This window comes from Panicum hallii, chromosome 5 (assembly GCF_002211085.1).
Source record: "Panicum hallii strain FIL2 chromosome 5, PHallii_v3.1, whole genome shotgun sequence".
Lineage (NCBI taxonomy): Eukaryota > Viridiplantae > Streptophyta > Magnoliopsida > Poales > Poaceae > Panicum > Panicum hallii.
Genome location: NC_038046.1, coordinates 49350774 through 49368912, shown reverse-complemented (window position 1 = coordinate 49368912; position 18139 = coordinate 49350774). Strand labels below are relative to the sequence as shown.

Below are 18139 nucleotides of genomic sequence, written 5' to 3'. Positions count from 1 at the left end.
ATAACTACTCTAAGAAATATTTCCTAGATTATAGTTATTTTCAAGTAATTATACGGCTTGAATGAGAATATACCTCGAAATCGACGTGTGAACAGGGCTTCGCCGCTTCCTCTTCTCTCTTTCTTTTTTTCCTAATTTTTCCTGGATAAAATGAAATTTTTGGGGCAGATTGGGGCTTATATAGCCGGGGGGCCTCCCGCCCGACCAAAGGGCGGGATGCCCCTCAGGACAACAACCCGCCCTTTGGTTGGGCGGGATGCCCCCACAGGGCCCCGCAGGGACCTCTTCGTAAATAAAAAATTCGCGAAGAGACCCTCGGGGAACCTCCCGCCCGCTGGGTGGGCGGGAGGCGCTGTACCCATTTTTCAAAATGTTCCCCACCGGCACCCCTTTTTCCAATTTTATTTTTTTATCCCTTTTTTATAAAAAATCCGCTTCACGGCACGGCACATAGGGTTGGTTGAATCCCAACATGCAACGGCCCATAGTGGTGGTCCTCTGCTGTGCCTGCTGAACGTCAAGTCCTACTGGGGAACACCAACAGCTGAAATTCATTGCACTTTCTGCTCCGTCCCCAGGGGCCGTCTCTCAACTCGTGCTACAGTGCTGCCTGCTAGTCTAGCCACGCGATGCGCGCTCGCTTGTCATTCCAGACTGCTCCTTGCTTGTACGGTCGATCCTCCCATCAAACGAAGTGAAAACTGAAATGGAAATAATGTGGTGGCGTGATCTTATTTACATTCCGCGGTGGTAAGTACCACATCAGTACATCACAATTCATGAGCAGTAATTTTTTTTCCCAGGTTTGCGACGACGTCAAGCTGATGCAGCTTTCACTGCAAGTGATGTATAAACTGGAAGTTTGTAAACAGTGCTTGCATTTCCCGTTTCCCCTAAGGCCCTGAACAACGTAGTGGTACATTTTGCAACCTTGTACAAGATATATGAACACCTGATGGATGCCTTCTTCGTCTTCAACGAACCAGGATGGCATGCTGCTGCTGTTCCTGACCCTGCAGCCGGGCTAATCTCAACGCGTGTCTCCTCTGCTCCTGCAGCAGCAGCGGCAGCAACATTCAGGTAAGATGAGAAGCAAGAAAAAAGTTCAGTAAAACGGCAACCCGATTCGATGTTCACAAGTGGCAATTTGATCATATCAACCAACCTGGAGGACCTGCAGGCGGTACTGCCGCTGTCCCTGCTGGATCACGGAGATGAGCCTCATGACGACGTAGAACGGCAGCAGGATCCCGCTCGCCCGCAGCAAGTACACCTTCAAAGCCAAGCAAGAGAACAAACGTTACAGTCGATCGCAGAAACCACAATGCATTTTCGGATTTTTTTTCCCTTTTTTCGACAACGCGAAAGTCGAAGAAGCATCCATTCAGGTCGAGTAGGAGTACTCACCGTCAGGAGGCTGAAGGCGAACTGGTTCGCCGCTCCGACCGTCGCCACGGTGACCAGGTGCCTCAGCAGCAGCACGACAGTGAACTGCACCCCACGGACAGTAGGCAGAGTTCAGAGTTCAGGCCGTGCAGTGTGTGTGTGCACAGCCCAATCAAATTAAAACCTGACAATGTGATTCGATTCCCAGTCAGCCACGTACCGTCACGGCCACCGAGCGGCACCAGGACGCGCTCCTGCCGGCGGCGCGGGCGCACTCGGCGTACTCTGGGTCGCCGGCGCCGGCCAAAGCCGCGTCGACGTCCTCCTCCTCCGGCTGGTAGTTCGGCCTGGGCACCTCCAGGCTCTCTCTGCACACCACGCAAGCACAGGTCAGCAATCGGGGAGGTGGTTGGCTGGTGAGTACCATCAGTAACTTTACTGAATGGGTCGTTGCTGACCAGCTGAGCTCGACATATTCGACTTAATTTTCTTCTTTTTTGACCCTGATGCCATCTCGATCACATTGCGGTTGCAAGTGCATGATTGCCCGTGCTGCAACTACTGATGAACGGGCGGTTTGACTCCGATGGCAACAACGGTGCAGGACAGCCGAGAGGAGTGCAGGACACGGTTGGAGATGTGCAGCAACAGTGCAGGGGCATTTGCATCTTATCTGCCATCTCATGCCGGGAGGAATGATTGGGACCCGGTAGTTGGCTCGCCTAACGGAACAGCTGGGCCGGACCCACCCGGCAGCCTCTCTGTCTCTCTCGAACCCATGTTCTCAAGAGCAGAGAAGATTCGGCGACAGCTGCTAGAATGGAATGTGCCGGATCCCGGTGACCCGTTTGATTGGAATGCTTGTTCTCTTGTTTGGATAATGATGATCAGGGTCGGGCGTTGAGTACACTGTTGTTGTTTATCAGAATGCATTCAGGTTCAGATCAGAGCAGTGTTAGGGCTGGCATGTGTGCAGTGTCTGGCATGAGGATGAGGGGCCTGGGGTGCATGCCGTGGGCAGACATCCATCTTGGAATTTGCTGGTGGTGGCATGCGATCAAGTATCGATGGCTGGTGGTTGGTCGTCTAAGTGGCTGTCTGCCTGGAAGATTCCAATTCATCAATCAACTGAAGATAAAGATAGGTTGGTCAGCAACCGAGCCAGATAACACCCCCTCAAACCTGACCACTCCGTTCAGATGAGGACGCCAACAACGAAATGGCAGGACTGGATGCTCAGCAATGGACAGTTTCGTGGAACCACTAGACCTGACCTGACCTGACCTACAATGAAACCCAACATTTACTTGGTTCCACAGCCTTAACGCGTGTATCAATACCAACGCCCAGTTACCAATGCGTGTGTTTGTGCGTCAGAGAAGGGGGAGTTACCTGATGGTGACCGCGACATCGGCAGGCTGGTTCTTCTTGGGAGGAACGGTGTAGCCAGGCTCGAAATTCTGACAGACAGTAAAACACCGAGATGTTAAACAAAGGCAAGATCGCGGAAAGTCCTATGCAAATGCAAGGTTTGATTACTTGGACTCTGAGAAAAGTACAATACTTTGCGCTGCAAACCGAGAAAAAAAATGAGGCACTTGGATGCATGATGTGATCAACAAGGCAGAATCGCTGGGTTTAGCCTCAAAGAAATCTCAGGGTAGCCTTTACGAAAGCATCGCTCATGTCATTCAGGCAAAAGCCCTTCATGGGGAAGGAGGAGGAAAGGTTAACCTCTATTTGAATTGAATTGTTCTTTAGAGAACAAATTGCAGCATGCTCGAGGCAGGAAGGGTGAAACTCTCGTGGATAAAACAGTGGGGAACAGTGAAAACTGAAGCAGAATCACAGAAGCTAGGATCGGAGATGAAGACGGAAACGGAACGGCAAGGCGGGGTTGGTGATCGATCAGAGCTGTGCGAACCTGAAGGCAAATCTCGCAGAGGGTGCTCCCCTTCTCGTCGCACCACCGCTGCACGCATCCCCTGTGCGCGTACTGCAGCCACAAGAGAGCACACGTCATTCAGAGAGGCCATCAGGCAGGAAACCTCGTCGTCAAGTCAAGAGAAACCACGGATTAAACCGAACAACAGAGCACCAATCAGCTCACGGACAAGGGAAGCTAGAATCCATACCTTGAGGGAGCCGGAGCACCCGCAGGGCGACTCCATGGTCGCGCCGCTCTCGTCCTCCTCGTCATGGCAAATCCTGCACTGCCTCAGGCTCAGGGCCATGGAGGAAGAAGACGAGCACGCCTCCTCCTGTTCCATCCTCCTTGCTCTCTACTACCTCCCAATTCTCTCAAGAGCTTCGTCTCCCTCGGGCGCCTCTGGTTGTTGGCTGCTCCGCCTTTGCTCTCTCTGTCTCTGAACGCAACGGAGATGGCTTTAAATAATAATCTGGAGGAAGGAAAAGCGAAACCGAAAGGAGGCGTCAGAGCCCCAATCCGAAATGGTGCGCGGGGCGTGGGGCCCGCCGCGCCAGGAACGGCCGCGACAGTTCGTAGCTCGCCCCGGCCGGCCCCCGGCGGCAGGCATGGCTCGACCTGGCTCCTCCGGGCAGCACGATCCGGGGGCTCGATGCTGCACGCGGACGCGTCCGGCCGTCCCTGCGGCGCCTATGTGCCGAGTAAATTTGTTGCCATACCGGCAGGCATACGTGTGGCGTAGGCAGTCAGTACGAGTAGCACTCAAGTGCTACTTTTTGCAGTGTAGGCTTCGTCCTTTCCTCTCTTTGAGGAGAGTGGTAGACTGGTAGTGTACTGTGCAAAGCATTTTTTAATTAAAAGAGACTTTTGCGAAATGTAAAGTATCTCTCCGTAAGCTAAACTTATCACGTAAAATTTTTATTATTATTTCAAAATATTAAATAAAGTCTAACTATAAAACTAATTGCAGAACCTCTAAACTAATTCGTGAGACGAATCTAATAAGTTATATTAATCTATAATTAATAGATGATTACTGTAATATTATTGTAGCAAATTATAGATTAGTTAGACTCATTAAATTCATCTCGCGAATTAGCATCTATCTCTGCAAAAGTTTTGTAAATAAATTTTATCTAATACTTCTAAATGGTAAGATTTGGACGTCCAGAGGGCTATGGAGGTTTTATTCCGACACTTTTTTTTCCAGGTTGAAGAATGGCTAGAGTTTTGCAATCAGTCAAGGAGAAAGCAAATCTAAGATATTGGTGAGCCGGATGTACTAGGTTTTTGGTGAGCAACTTTCTTTTTTAGCTGGGAACAGCCAAGCAGGAGAGGAGATATGATTGTTCTCGGTGGCCGATCGAGTGGCTCCAGCCACTTTTTAGGGATGAGATCAGGCGACGCTAGGTGCCAAAGCAATGGATCAAATGAGGTGACCCTTGAGCCAACGACCCTCTTGTTTTCTCGCGTCTCGTCCCATCTCGCGTCTCGCGTAATTCGGCAATCCTACCGTTACAAAAGGGTTCCCCTTTTCTCACCACCTCGGCTTCCATCGGGAAAAGCCACTCGGCTTGGACACAGGGCTCCATGACTTAGCTGCGAGGCATGTGCAGTTTTCGTTAGTGCCTTATTAGAATGCTAACCATGGATCTGGACGATACCAGTGGGAGCTAAGGAGTATTCCATTTCAACATGGGGCCACTGGCATGGACTATGGGGTCATGTGCACGGTGGGGCCCACCGACCAGAGGCGATCGAGAATGAGATGCTAGCTTTTGTAGGTTGGTGGTAGGAGTTAAGCTGGGGAGAGCATGAACGTCCCCAGGAGCCGAGCTGGCGACCAACTAATCCGGTCGGCCACGCGCCGGCTAATCTAGTGGCACTATCGTCGCACCAACGTGGAGGAGGATCATGTCATCAACAGACACCACCAGCCATAGTACGTGTGATCGAGGGGGCCCGTCAGGCCAGGCCGGGCATGCCATGCATGACACGTACCGGCCGTAGAGGAGTGTCATCCAGCTCTAACCCTTTGACCTGGCTACTATCATCGTTCCCTACCTGCTAGCGGTTGGTTTAATTAGGCCTCCGCATTAGCAGCCGGGCCTACCTCCTAGCATCTTTGAGTAAAGGAGGCCACCATCAGGGGGAGTTACGTTATGGCACAAAAAGATTGAGCCGACGCGAGCGATGGGCCGGGCGCGGCACTGGTGACTGGTGAGGAGCGGCTGCAAACAGCTGCGCTGCTCGTGATTCCGTTGTCCTATGCGCTTTTCGCTTGAGGACGTGCGTGTGTTGTAGTGGCATGGTGGCTCGTAGCCTTTTTGCCACAATTACGGTGCAAATCATACCTACGAAGGCATGTAAAAAAAACCACGGGAGTCAGAGTTATCATCTTATATATCCTTATTAAGACTTGCACGGAAAGAGCGAGTCTTGCCATCAATTTATTCGTAGACATGTACGTGCTCGTGACTAAGGACGTACTTTATCTATTCTGAATTATAGTTTTTAGTTTACGAAATGCATAATAGATATGTACATTCATCCCTATAAATATATGTACATATATGTACGTAGCTCTACCATTATAAAAAAAATTCTAAGAGATTGAACCGGCGGATCTTAAAATTAAAGAAGCCACCACTCATCATTGACGTTTTGCTGTCGACGAGCACGTCGCCTGCTACGGAGTGCTAGTAACACTCACTTCGCTACGATCACTTTTGTTCTGTTCTAGGTTAAACTTCTCTAATTTTAACTAAGTATTTAAAAATGTACCAATATATACAATATTAAATAGATACGATATCAAAATATTTTATGTGGAATTAATATAAAATCATTAGTATCCTTAAATCTTAAATCAATCTTGCAATTTAGTAGTATATAAATCATGTATTGTTGACCCATACAGCATTCTAAGTCAAGTTAAAAAAAAGTACGACCAATTTAAATCTTAAAATCTATCTCTATTTGGAACCGGAGGGAGTGCATCGTATTGGATGGCCGTGCGCATCCCACGAGTCTCCTATTAGGCCATTGGCATTAGGACGTCCAATACATGCCTTTTCTTTTTTTTTTCTAATCGTTTAATTAATTAACGACTCCGCGAGGGCAGGAGGACAAAACGGAATTGGTCTTTTGGAACGGCAAGGAGCGATTAGGCGGCTGTGGCGGGACGGATTAATTATGTTAGTGGACGATGACAACCCGGCCAGCACCGACACGTGGGGTACCGGTGGCCGCCGCCGCCGCACCACCCGGCGCCCGCCGTCCAAAAGATAACCCGCCGCGCGCGGCGCCCCCCCAGCGTAGCCCCAGGCCATGGAATGTTCGTCAGAGGAGTGACGTGACGCGGCGAGGCTTCCAGAGGCAAAGCGTACGTGGCGTGCCCCTCATCCGCGCGGGGTCCCTCATGCCCGGGAAGGGAGTGCCGAGGGCCTCAAGTTGAAGAATGAGGGGTAAAAATCTCAGTGGCCCAATACCCGTACAAACCAGGGCCCGATACGAATCTGATTGGGCCACTGGAAAAGCCCAAGAGGAATCGGCACATGCGCTGATGGTCTCTCTCTCTCACACACACGCACACATCTTAGATCCAACAACAGCCCAATATATACCTTGTTGAAATAAATTTTAAAAAACAATGTGCTTTAAACTGAATTAAAAATTAGATGCACCGTTGGAGAGAAAAATAAGTTTGAACTGAGAAATCAAACCTTCCAACGACGAGTGCAACTTGCCATCTATGGTTGTGTTTGGTTCCGATTATTTTAAATTTTGAAGGTTCGATTTTAGAAAATTTAAAAATCGGATGACTCGTAGAATTGAGAATCGAGAATTCGTAATCAGCTGAGAGTCTCATTTCTCGATTCTGTGAGTCATCCGACTTTTAAATTTTCTAAAATCAAACCTTCAAAATTCAAAATAAGCTGAAACAAACAGGACCTATCACGTCCTGCCTCAGCCCACCCGGAATTGCAGGTGCCGTAGTGCATGCGCCAGTCTCCCGCACCAAGTATCCGGTGGTCGGCTTAAGCCCCGTTTGGAAGCCGCCAGATTTTCAGAATCCGGAAGCTAGAATCTTTAGAGTTTCCAAACGGGGTCGATTTTGTTCTGGATTCCAGTAGCAAAATTTTGTGATTTTGAGAGCCCCAGAAGCTGGATCCGGGTTGCTTCCCGCAGCTACTGGCTGCCAAAATTACAGTTTAGGAAAAAGATGGTTCTATAGTAGCAAGGTATACACCCGTCAATCACTCTCCTGCTCTCGTTTGCCTATCTGATCGCTCTCTCTATATATTGTCTAATTCAAATTTAGTTAGTGATTTGGCCCTAAAAAATACAGGAATCTTGTTTCTTTGTGCATGCATAGTTTTGTTAATTCTCTGTTAATCATACACTCACCCTGTTATTTTTCTATTGTAATGGTAGATCAGGTGATGAGGACGAACTCGATAATGGTGGTACAGGGGGAAGCTAGCTTAGAATAAGCTTTTTGCATCAGTGATACATGGCGAGAAGCAGTTCTGCATTTGGTGGTAAAAAAAGGTTAACAAGGGTATAAAAGGGACGCATGCATCAAAGAACCTTGCAATCAGCTACTAGAATCTTGTATCCAAACAACACAATTCAGATTCTATCAAGAATCCAGATTTTCAAAATCCATACATAGTCCTAGATTCTCAAATCCAAGATCTAATCCAAACGGCTCCAATTACCTGTGCACATATCTTAAAGCAGAAGATTGCTAAGCAACTTTCTTCCGGAAGTTGTATACGAATTCCGCTCACAACCCGCGTGCTCGTCGACTCTGTGGGCCACCGGCTCCGTTCCGTTTCGATGGGATTCTCCTCTCCGTAGTCTGAGCTTGAGCCGCAGTATCATCCTGTGGGCCTGCGTCGGCAGCCTCAGAATAGTTGAGAAATGGCAATAGTACCCCTGGCTACCTTGCTGTCCGTCTCCACTCTCCACGGACGGGCCTGTTCTTCAGCCAAGTTGCTGGTCCGTTGACCGTTCCTCGTACTAGAACATCGGATGGGTGTTTTGGGAAGCGAGAAAAACCGGGGCAGTGAGGCCAAACCCAGCGGCGGCCGCGGGCGCAAACCGCAGCGTGGCACGGAGACGGACGGGGACACGCGGCCGCAGCCCGCGCACAACAGCTCGCCGCGGGCCTCACCCTCTGTTTTAAAGAAAGCTGCTCTCCTCTCTGCTCCTCATCAAGAACAGCATCCAAGTCTTCAGCCCGTTGTCTCCCCTAGAACAATTCGTTCAGAGATCCTCGTGCTTGGCCCTCCTGCATATATGGCATCCGCCGCTCCCCCCGCCGCCGCCGCCGGAGCCGGGCGCCGCATCGTGGTGGCCGTGGACGAGGGCGAGGAGAGCGCGCACGCGCTCGCCTGGTGCCTCGCCAACGTCGTCTCCCCGGCGGGCGGCGACACGCTCGTGCTCGTGCACGCGCGCCGCCCGCGCCCCGTCTACGCCGCCATGGACAGCGCAGGTATGGCGACCGCATGCGCGTTGTTTCATTCAGATCGGTGACGGCCCCGGCGGGATGGGCCCCAAGCTCTCACCGGCGGTTTGACGGGCTGCTCGGTCTGCAGGGTACATGATGACCTCGGACGTGCTGGCGAGCGTGGAGCGGCACGCCAGCGCCGTCTCGGCGGCGGCCGTCGACAAGGCCAGGCGCCTGTGCGCCGAGCACCCGCACGTGACGGTGGAGACGCTGGTGGAGAGCGGGGACCCGCGGGACGTGATCTGCGACGCCGCCGACAAGGTGGGCGCCGACCTGCTCGTCATGGGCAGCCATGGATACGGATTCATCCAGAGGTATCAGTCGTTTTCGTTACATTACATTACCAGGAGTACACGCATCCATCTCGATCACGCGAAAGCGACTGGATAAGGATCGGAGGGGAAAAATCATTGCTTACCGCCACATCCAATTTTGACATTTACACGGCCGTCACTTACCTGGGTTCGAATTGCTGTGTGTGACATTGCAGGGCGTTCCTGGGCAGCGTCAGCAACCACTGCGCGCAGAACTGCAAATGCCCGGTCCTCATCGTCAAGAGGCCCAAGGAGTAGAATGGCCCTTGCAAATGCTGCAGCTTGCAAGCATGTGGCATCATATATGTAAATATTTTTTTTATCTTCCCATGGCACTGGTTTCTTGTTCGAGAACATGATCAGAGCACCAGAGTTTTCTGCTGGAATAAGAGATTCAGACTGTGTATTCGTCAGTTATTGTATTGCATAATATTCTGTTCTCTGAATCTGAGAGCAAAGTGGTTGGTCGTCTTTGCCAAACCATGTATTCCTACTAGTTAGCCGTATTGCTGCTGGAAATGCAGGATCTCCAACATATTGTTTCTGCTAACACGATAACTTCAAAACGCTGCTCAACACACAGAACAGTCGACAGCACTTGCAGTTCCAGCCGACCCCACTCCTCTGAAGCTTCCTTTCCACATTTTCACATCTTTTCTAATGCCTGACACAGTGGCGTTAATGTAGTGTTCCAGCTAACATGCATCAGCATATTTCGCTGCATACGTGTTGCAGTGATTGCAACAGGGTTTAGGAGGGCCTGCAGAGGATGATGATTCACGTGTTGGGAGCGTGAGAGGGACTCAGCCTCTTGATCATCTCAGGTAATAGGACTCCTACTCTATGCAGGGTAGTTGAGATTTGTTTGACCTAGCATTTCAGTACAGTTGATATCCTTTTTGGTTCAGCATTTTGCTTGCCTGTGAGCTGAACCAGCAGATATTTTTGGGGCAATTACTGTAAGTTTACTACAGTAATTAAAACCTTGTGGTTCAAGCAAAGTCATCAAAATATTTTCATCCTTAGCGCTCATTGTGCTTGGTGGTTGTGTGTTTATCAGATTAATTCACACTTGTATACAAATTCATTTCTACACGCACCGTCAGCCTGTGTGCAGTTGAACAATCTCTGAAAGTGTCACTCCTGTTGTGGTTCTGAAACTGCAGATGGCAACTTGTCATTCTAAATTTCATCAAAAAATGCAGATGCCCCAAGTTGGTTTTGGAATTGATTTGTTATGAACATGAAGGTCTAATTGTGCAGATCCTGTTTGACATACAGAGATTTCTTGGAATATAGATACCTGTAAATGAGGTCTTAAATTGTTTTGGTGCTTTCAAGTGCATATTACAGTTGGCAGGCTTCATAGTTAAACTGCATTTTATACTAATGATGCGCGGTTATGATTGTCATGGTAATTGTGATCTTGCTACCCTGTGTGTGATCTACAGTTTATTCCGATGACACATCATTATTATCGTCATTGACATAGTGATCTTGCTACCCTGTGTCACTGCGTGTGATCTGCATTTTAGCCTAATGTTGTATGATGATTTGCTAGGAGTACGTAAAATTGCCTGCTAAGATGCTGATTTGACCATTCCTAATACATGATCACCATAGAATTTATGGAACTTACAGATAACTCTGTCTCCCTCCCTCCCTCTCTCTAACCAGTCAGCAATACCATTTGAAAATATGTTGTGCTCATTTGGATATCATATCTTTACCTTGGTTTGTTTAATTTTAAAACTAATATGAACAAGTTTGCTTATGGATATCCATGAGCCTGGAAATATATCATGTCTTTCAAATGCTCCTTGTATTGCTCTAAAACATTTTCAGTCACAGCAGACATTATTGTATTCATAATGACCATATCTCTTATGTACTGATACAGGTTTAAGATATTTTCAGAGCTGGATTTTGCGGACATATTCTCTGCAAGCAGGTGGATTTGTTCCATATAAACTGTGACCATAGTGCTTCAGTTATAGTTTCTGAAAAGGTATTCACACCTGTAATCAATAGTGTATTCGATGTTCTTAAGAAACAAGTTCGGACAGACACTAGACGAATGGAAACACATTTCTTGTTGAGCCAACATAATATTTATTGTTCTGAGTTTTATGGTTTTCTTCCCTAATATTGAAGCATGTAATCTGATATATGAACTCAATTTGCAAGCAAAACTGTTGCCTCCATAGGATATTTTGTAACTATTTTTATAATAAATTTTTATCACCTACCAGTAGCAACTCACGGACATTCACCTACTTTGCTCGGCCATGAAGAATGACCTAGCGGACCCAACAATCCGCGTCTTTTTCCACACCCACACCAACCCCCTCCGGACCCCATAGGCCCACAGGCCCCGCCCCGCGCCAACAGCACACCCACACTCCCCCCCGCACTCCGTCGAACACCTCGCCCGCACTCGCACCCACTCCCCCCACCCACCGCCACCAACCTCCCGTGCCCCGGCGCTATATATCCCCGCGCCCCCTCCCGCCACTATCGCTCCCCACCCCGTCATCCCCTCCGCTTCCGCCCTCGCCCCCTCCTCGCCGTCGCCATTCCCATCTCGCCCCCCGCAGCCGCCATGGACCCAGTCGCCACGTGGGGTCTGACCCCGCTCGCCGGCGCCGACCCGGAGGTGTACGACCTCCTGGAGCGCGAGAAGCGGCGCCAGCGGCGTGGCATCGAGCTCATCGCCTCCGAGAACTTCACCTCCTTCGCCGTCATGGAGGCGCTCGGCTCCCCGCTCACCAACAAGTACTCCGAGGGCATGCCCGGCGCCCGCTACTACGGCGGCAACGACGTCATCGACGAGATCGAGAACCTTTGCCGCTCCCGCGCGCTCGCCGCCTTCCGCCTCGACCCGGCCGCCTGGGGCGTCAACGTGCAGCCCTACTCGGGCTCCCCCGCCAACTTCGCTGCCTACACCGCGCTGCTCAACCCGCACGACCGGATCATGGGCCTCGACCTCCCCTCCGGCGGACACCTCACCCACGGGTACTACACCGCCGGCGGGAAGAAGATCTCCGCCACCTCGATCTACTTCGAGAGCCTGCCGTACAAGGTGAGCGCCACCACCGGGTACATCGACTACGAGAAGCTCGAGGAGAAGGCCCTCGACTTCCGCCCCAAGCTCATCATCTGCGGTGGCAGCGCGTACCCCAGGGACTGGGACTACGCCAGGCTCAGGGCCGTCGCCGACAAGGTCGGGGCGCTGCTGCTCTGCGACATGGCGCACATCAGCGGGCTCGTCGCCGCGCAGGTATAATAATTGCTCATAAATTGTTCTCGATTGGCTAGTTGCTTTCATGAAATCTCACCTTGCATTCCCGTTGAAATGGCAATTAGTTGGTTCTGAGAGATGTGGCAGTCTGGATTCTACTTGGGATCTAATCGAGGCAATCAATTCTGGCGGTAGTTAGATCTGAGCGTTTTGCGCGTTTACTGATTTTAAGAATTTTTTATATGGACGCTAGCTGTCTGTTGTCTTGCGACTTGTCTTGTTTTATAAATAGTAGGAAAACGATATTTTGCCTGCTTTGGTTTGTCTGGAGCTCTGAATATATATTCCTTTCATGGTGATATGTCTGATATTCTATCTATTTTCATGTTTTGGAGTATTCTCAATCGGTATGATCCTGCTTTTGTGGAATCGCACTCAGATATTTACCGAACCAGTTGAAACCATTGCAGGAGTCTTCAATAATTTCTCTCTTTTACAGCAATATATTAGAGAACTAGTACATAGTTTTTCTTGTGCAAATTACATAGTACATCCATGTGCAAATTACTGCTAATCAAAATTGGGCTTGTCCACATTTGAAGTCGTCTTCATACATTTTTGGTCTACATTTGTCCTGCATATATAGACAATGCACAGTGGAATCTCACAAACAATCTACCGCAGTAAGGGGCACATAGATTTGTACTCATTGTACCCTAGGGTTCCTTGCTTTAATGTATAGACTTAGCTAATGCACTATTTGAGGCCATAGTACAGAAGGTGATATCTTTTGGCAAGTCCTTGCATATCATCCTTCTTTGAGTACTGGAGGAGACCTGAAGAGATTATTCACTACAAATGCTTAGTTGAAAAATTTGTGTTCTAAAAAATCTCATCATTTTCCTTCCTTCATTTCAGGAAGCTGCAAATCCTTTTGAGTATTGTGATGTGGTTACCACTACCACACACAAGTCTCTTCGTGGGCCAAGGGCTGGCATGATTTTCTACAGGAAAGGCCCTAAGCCCCCAAAGAAGGGCCAGCCTGAGGGTGCTGTGTATGACTATGAAGACAAGATCAACTTTGCGGTGTTCCCATCTCTGCAAGGTGGCCCTCACAACCACCAGATTGCGGCACTTGCTGTTGCTCTGCAGCAGACTATGACACCTGGCTTCAAGGCCTATGCAAAGCAAGTGAAGGCGAATGCTGTTGCCATTGGAAACTATCTCATGAGCAAGGGCTACAAGATGGTGACTGATGGAACTGAGAACCACCTTGTTCTCTGGGATCTCCGCCCTCTTGGCTTGACTGGTATACATCTTAGGAATCCAATCAGGCTTCATTTTCTTAGGCACATATTATAACTTGTTCTCATGTTGGCTTATGTCTGCAGGAAACAAGGTTGAAAAGCTCTGTGACCTTTGTCACATCACATTGAACAAGAATGCTGTCTTCGGTGACAGCAGTGCATTGGCTCCGGGTGGTGTCCGCATTGGTTAGTACTATCTTATTTGTTCATTACTTCTGTTATGGTGCCAACCCTCCATAAAATTGTTACAACATTGCTGTTCACATGGCAGTTTGAAAATTTGGGGCGTTATTTTGTAGTCTCTCTTCTTAATGAAGAGGTGATATGTCTCGACATATTTTAGATGTGTTTGACCCTAATGCCCGTGGTTGGCAAGCCAAAATTTGGCTACTATGACCAAATGTACCCACAATTTGGTTGGGTGCCAAAATTTGGCTTTGCTACACTCATTTGGCCGTCTAGTTCATTTTGGTGTGCAATAGGCCGAAATCTTGGTGACCAAATTGATGGCCCTGATTCTGGCATGCCAAAATTTGACCTGGCCTTCACATAGCAAATTTGATTTTAAACCAGACAGCCCCAGAATGGTTTATCAAAGTGGTAAACTTTCAATATTTTCAGATATTTGTTCATGATGCATTCAGACGCCCTCTTTGTCCAAGTGGCATATTTTGAATTCTGCATTGCAAGTGTATATATTGGACCATTGTAGTACAGTGGTAACCGTTGTTCAAAATCCATATGGAATCCATTGAAGGGTGACTATACTCCCAATAAACCATCCGATCTCTGTAACTATTGCAGTTAGATTAATAGTTTTGGTTCTACTTCTATCTCACTTGATTCTTCACATTTTCCTACACAAAAGCGGTGTAGCTCTTGCAAATGTTAATGACTACCATGTCAAGATCCGAACCTTTCTTTGTTGGTGTTTTAAACTCCTTGGCCTACATATGTTATCCAAGACTTTGCTTGGACCTTGAAGTCCAGTACTCCAGTATCATCCTTCAGCTAATGCTTTGCACTGAAAGTCCATGGAACACTTAACACAGCTAAGAACTCAACTGGAAACCGACATCATACAATAAAATACTGCACCCCGTTCTTCAGTGTAGAACATTTTTTTTCATATATACCTGATGCTGGGAGTCTACAACTTTACAGGAATGCTCAGACAATATTTCTGATGTATCGTCGTTATGGTTTTCAGGTGCCCCTGCGATGACCTCGAGGGGTCTGGTGGAGAAAGACTTTGAGCAGATTGGTGAGTTCCTCCACCAGGCGGTGACCATCTGCCTGAACATCCAGAAGGAGTATGGCAAGCTCCTCAAGGACTTCAACAAGGGCCTTGTGAACAACAAGGACATCGAGAACCTCAAGGCTGAGGTGGAGAAGTTTGCTGACTCCTTCGACATGCCTGGGTTCACGCTCGAGAGCATGAAGTACAAGGAGTAGATGCCTCCTCTGTGCGCCTAGGCAAGGCTCTCAGTCTCATGTACTGATGTCTTTCTTCGCCGCTGCGTGAGTGCCATGATGCCGCACTGCCATGCTCGTGATGATGATGATGGTGCCTTATGGATTTTGTCTACCCCATCAGCAGGATAGGCTCATAAGTGCCCCCTGCGCCTCTGGTTTGGTCGCCTTCCTCAGTGTTTCAGTTTTTTCTTCTAGGAGTTGTTTCACTAAGAATCATATGGGAATGTCAATCAGGTGTTTGCAGCCAATAAAAATTCAGTGATTTCTGCTCCTCTTGCTGTCATCATTACCATTCGTTCTGTCCTCAAATTCCTGCCATAGCTGGCGATGGTCGATTGATTATCTAAGGTGTTGGGTTGCTGAAAATTTTCCATAGTTCATGGGTGAATTGAGTTTTGGGAAGTCCTTGCACTGGAGGTGCGCACAAAACTAACCTAGAAGAGAATAATATTGTGGATGAAGTGAGGTGTCACAAAGTGGAGATCTTTGGCACACTTCTGTTGCTGAGTTTAAAGCTACATGATGAAGTGTACCGCCTGGCTCTGCTGCTCTGTGTGTGTACTTTTGTGCATGGCATGTTCGGCTTCGGTGTGCCATATGCCAGCCGCATCTTTGCTAGTGCTTGGCAGCTTAATTGTTCGACGATGGGTCTTGTTACTTGCTGTGCTGTCCCTTCAGCTGCTTGATTTCCCTGTCCCTGTTGCTACCAGGTTCGCAGTCCCCACTGCTGTGCCCATCGTCCACGCTGCACAGCTCGTCACCGGTGAGAATCCCTCCCCCTCATTCTTCTCCGATCTGTATAATTATGAAACCAATTTGTGTCAATCGCGCCCTTCTCATGACATTTGAGCATGGGAAACCTATGAAAGAAGCCCTTGGTGATGTAATTCATTTAAATCACCCCCTGATGTTTGTTGGTGCTTGTGATTTTAATGGTTCTTTTGGGGCCTGATTGGTTGCTGCTCCCATGTTCAGGTCAATTATGGTGCAAATTTCATAGAGTATTTTGCTGAGGAAGCAAAGCCTATAAATGGTGCTGTGATCCCCCAACTCCTATCAGATTGCAGGCTGGTAGTTTTGAAGCAGGCACTATGCTCTGTTACTTTGTTGCCAATGACTTTCACTCTCCTGTCCATTCACTTTGTTAGCTTTATTTATATTTTCTTTGCATTAGTTTGTTATCGTTTGCCTTGATTGCCTTGAGCCCTTCTTTATTACATAGTTTAACTTGTGAAATAGCTTGGCTCAGGCATTTGTATGATAATGTGACACTGTCATAACCAGCACAAGGGGGGAAAATCAAGTTAGTACTAACAAAAGTTAATATTGACTGCTTTCTGATCATTGACTTGCCACCTAACCAAATACTCGGTCTGAAGTTGGTGATGTTAAATTAATACTAGGTCAGAATGCCTATTGTTTTCTCAGAGTTTAACTGAACATGGAATTATGTTTCACGCATTGTTATGCAAGTATAGCCTCCTTTGCATCCTGTCAGTTATGTGCTCTGGTTTCCTGATGAGCCAAGCTGGGTTTTCGTTCAGCTTCTGCTCGTTTGTGTTTCAGTAACATTTTAGTGTGCATGTTTTTGTTTTAAATAACAGCTATCTGCAAGTTCTGAAATGATCGGAGGTCAGGGTTCCAGCAATGCTTAGATCTGCTTTGATATATAGCCATATCGGTCTCTGCTTGTGCCAACTTAATTCATCCTTCTTATGGATCAACAAGCTACTTGGTGCATCTTTTTATATGAGACTCTTCGATTGTACTTTATGTAGTTAAAAATCAGTATTAATTTGGATACGCTGGAACCAAAAGGTTGGCCACCAATCTCTATTACTAGATTCAGACAACCTGATAAAGTCAATTTTTTAGATCAAACCATACTGAAATTACTTTTGATGTGGCTGATACAATCATACAAATATTGATGGCGGTATCATTTGCGAAGAGAGTAATAGTCTGACTGCACACATTCTAGGACCACACCATATATATTTCACTGGAGGTGGTACATCAAACTGCTTGATGCTTGTTACTGCATAGTCATATGCTTTCTCTTCCTTGTAGCCACTGATGGTGTTAATGTTGGTTCCTCAGTTATCAGTAACAAAGTTGCTGTCTACTTTTGTAATGGTTAGGAGTTAAGGTGGGTTCTCTTAGCCTTACATCATTGCTTGTATGCTGATCTAGACACAAGGTTTGCCTCCTTGCAAGCTGCAATTACTGCATGTTCTTAGCTCCCTCCTTTGCTTCTTTGTCTGAATGCTGCTGTATCAAACTTGTACGTATGGTGATCCCTGGCTTGAAAAAAGAAACTGCTTGTTATATTGTGATGAATAACTATGTTGTCAAAGAGCTTCTTCGTCATAGATGTATAGCAGTAATACACCGGGGAAAAAAAAGAAAACTTGTATCGCACTAAACAATGTGGCGTGCAGGGGTTATGTTCTGCTTGTTGAGCACTTGAGCTTAGCACCTGTACAACTTGTTCAGTTAGTCATAGTTCATTTTGATTTTCATGCTTACATGGTATAACGTCACTCTTCCTTCTGCAATGTAATGCATAAATGAATGAAGAATGGGGATGCAAGTGGGCAAGCTCGCGAACAAACATACAGGCTTAATCAAGTGGGTGCTTGGGCAATAGGCTTTAAAGGTTTTTGGTGCACTGAAACATGAATTGTTGTCTTCTTCAACTTAGTGTGAATTAACACGTGTGAAATGAAAAACTGCACAAACAGATTATGCTCAGTAACAGTGAGTTAAAGTAATTGGTCTTATATCGGTCATTGCACATATGTCTATTATCATTTGTTTATAGGATCAATAGCAATTTTTACAAAAACAAAAGAGAAGGTATAAGCTTGACTTCCCGAAGTAACTCACGTGCCTGGCATACTGATTATTGCTGCTTGTATGAGAAGTAGCTCCCATTAATTTACCTTTTGTTATACCATTTTCATGTAT

At 47.5% G+C, this 18139-nt stretch overlaps 3 protein-coding genes across 3 annotated transcripts; 2 read left to right on the top strand and 1 right to left on the bottom strand.

Annotated features, from left to right (window-relative positions):
• Nucleotides 1–707: 707 nt before the first annotated feature.
• On the bottom strand, nucleotides 708–3985 carry LOC112891620. Its single transcript, XM_025958526.1, has 7 exons — nucleotides 3522–3985; nucleotides 3311–3382; nucleotides 2779–2846; nucleotides 1607–1754; nucleotides 1408–1491; nucleotides 1166–1273; nucleotides 708–1052 (listed from the first exon to the last, which is right to left on the bottom strand). The coding sequence occupies exons 1-7, from the start codon at nucleotides 3654–3656 to the stop codon at nucleotides 975–977; spliced, it is 693 nt and encodes a 230-aa protein (XP_025814311.1). The 5' UTR covers nucleotides 3657–3985; the 3' UTR covers nucleotides 708–974.
• A 4353-nt stretch (nucleotides 3986–8338) lies between these two features.
• Nucleotides 8339–9641, top strand: LOC112891549 (universal stress protein PHOS34-like). The gene is made up of 3 exons (XM_025958438.1): nucleotides 8339–8816; nucleotides 8920–9145; nucleotides 9322–9641. Exons 1-3 carry the CDS (start codon nucleotides 8354–8356, stop codon nucleotides 9401–9403), a joined length of 771 nt encoding a protein of 256 aa, XP_025814223.1. The 5' UTR covers nucleotides 8339–8353; the 3' UTR covers nucleotides 9404–9641.
• Nucleotides 9642–11656: 2015 nt separating this feature from the next.
• Nucleotides 11657–15441, top strand: LOC112891548 (serine hydroxymethyltransferase 4). The gene is made up of 4 exons (XM_025958437.1): nucleotides 11657–12425; nucleotides 13305–13695; nucleotides 13778–13879; nucleotides 14904–15441. The coding sequence occupies exons 1-4, from the start codon at nucleotides 11748–11750 to the stop codon at nucleotides 15146–15148; spliced, it is 1416 nt and encodes a 471-aa protein (XP_025814222.1). The 5' UTR covers nucleotides 11657–11747; the 3' UTR covers nucleotides 15149–15441.
• The last annotated feature ends 2698 nt before the right edge of the window (nucleotides 15442–18139 follow it).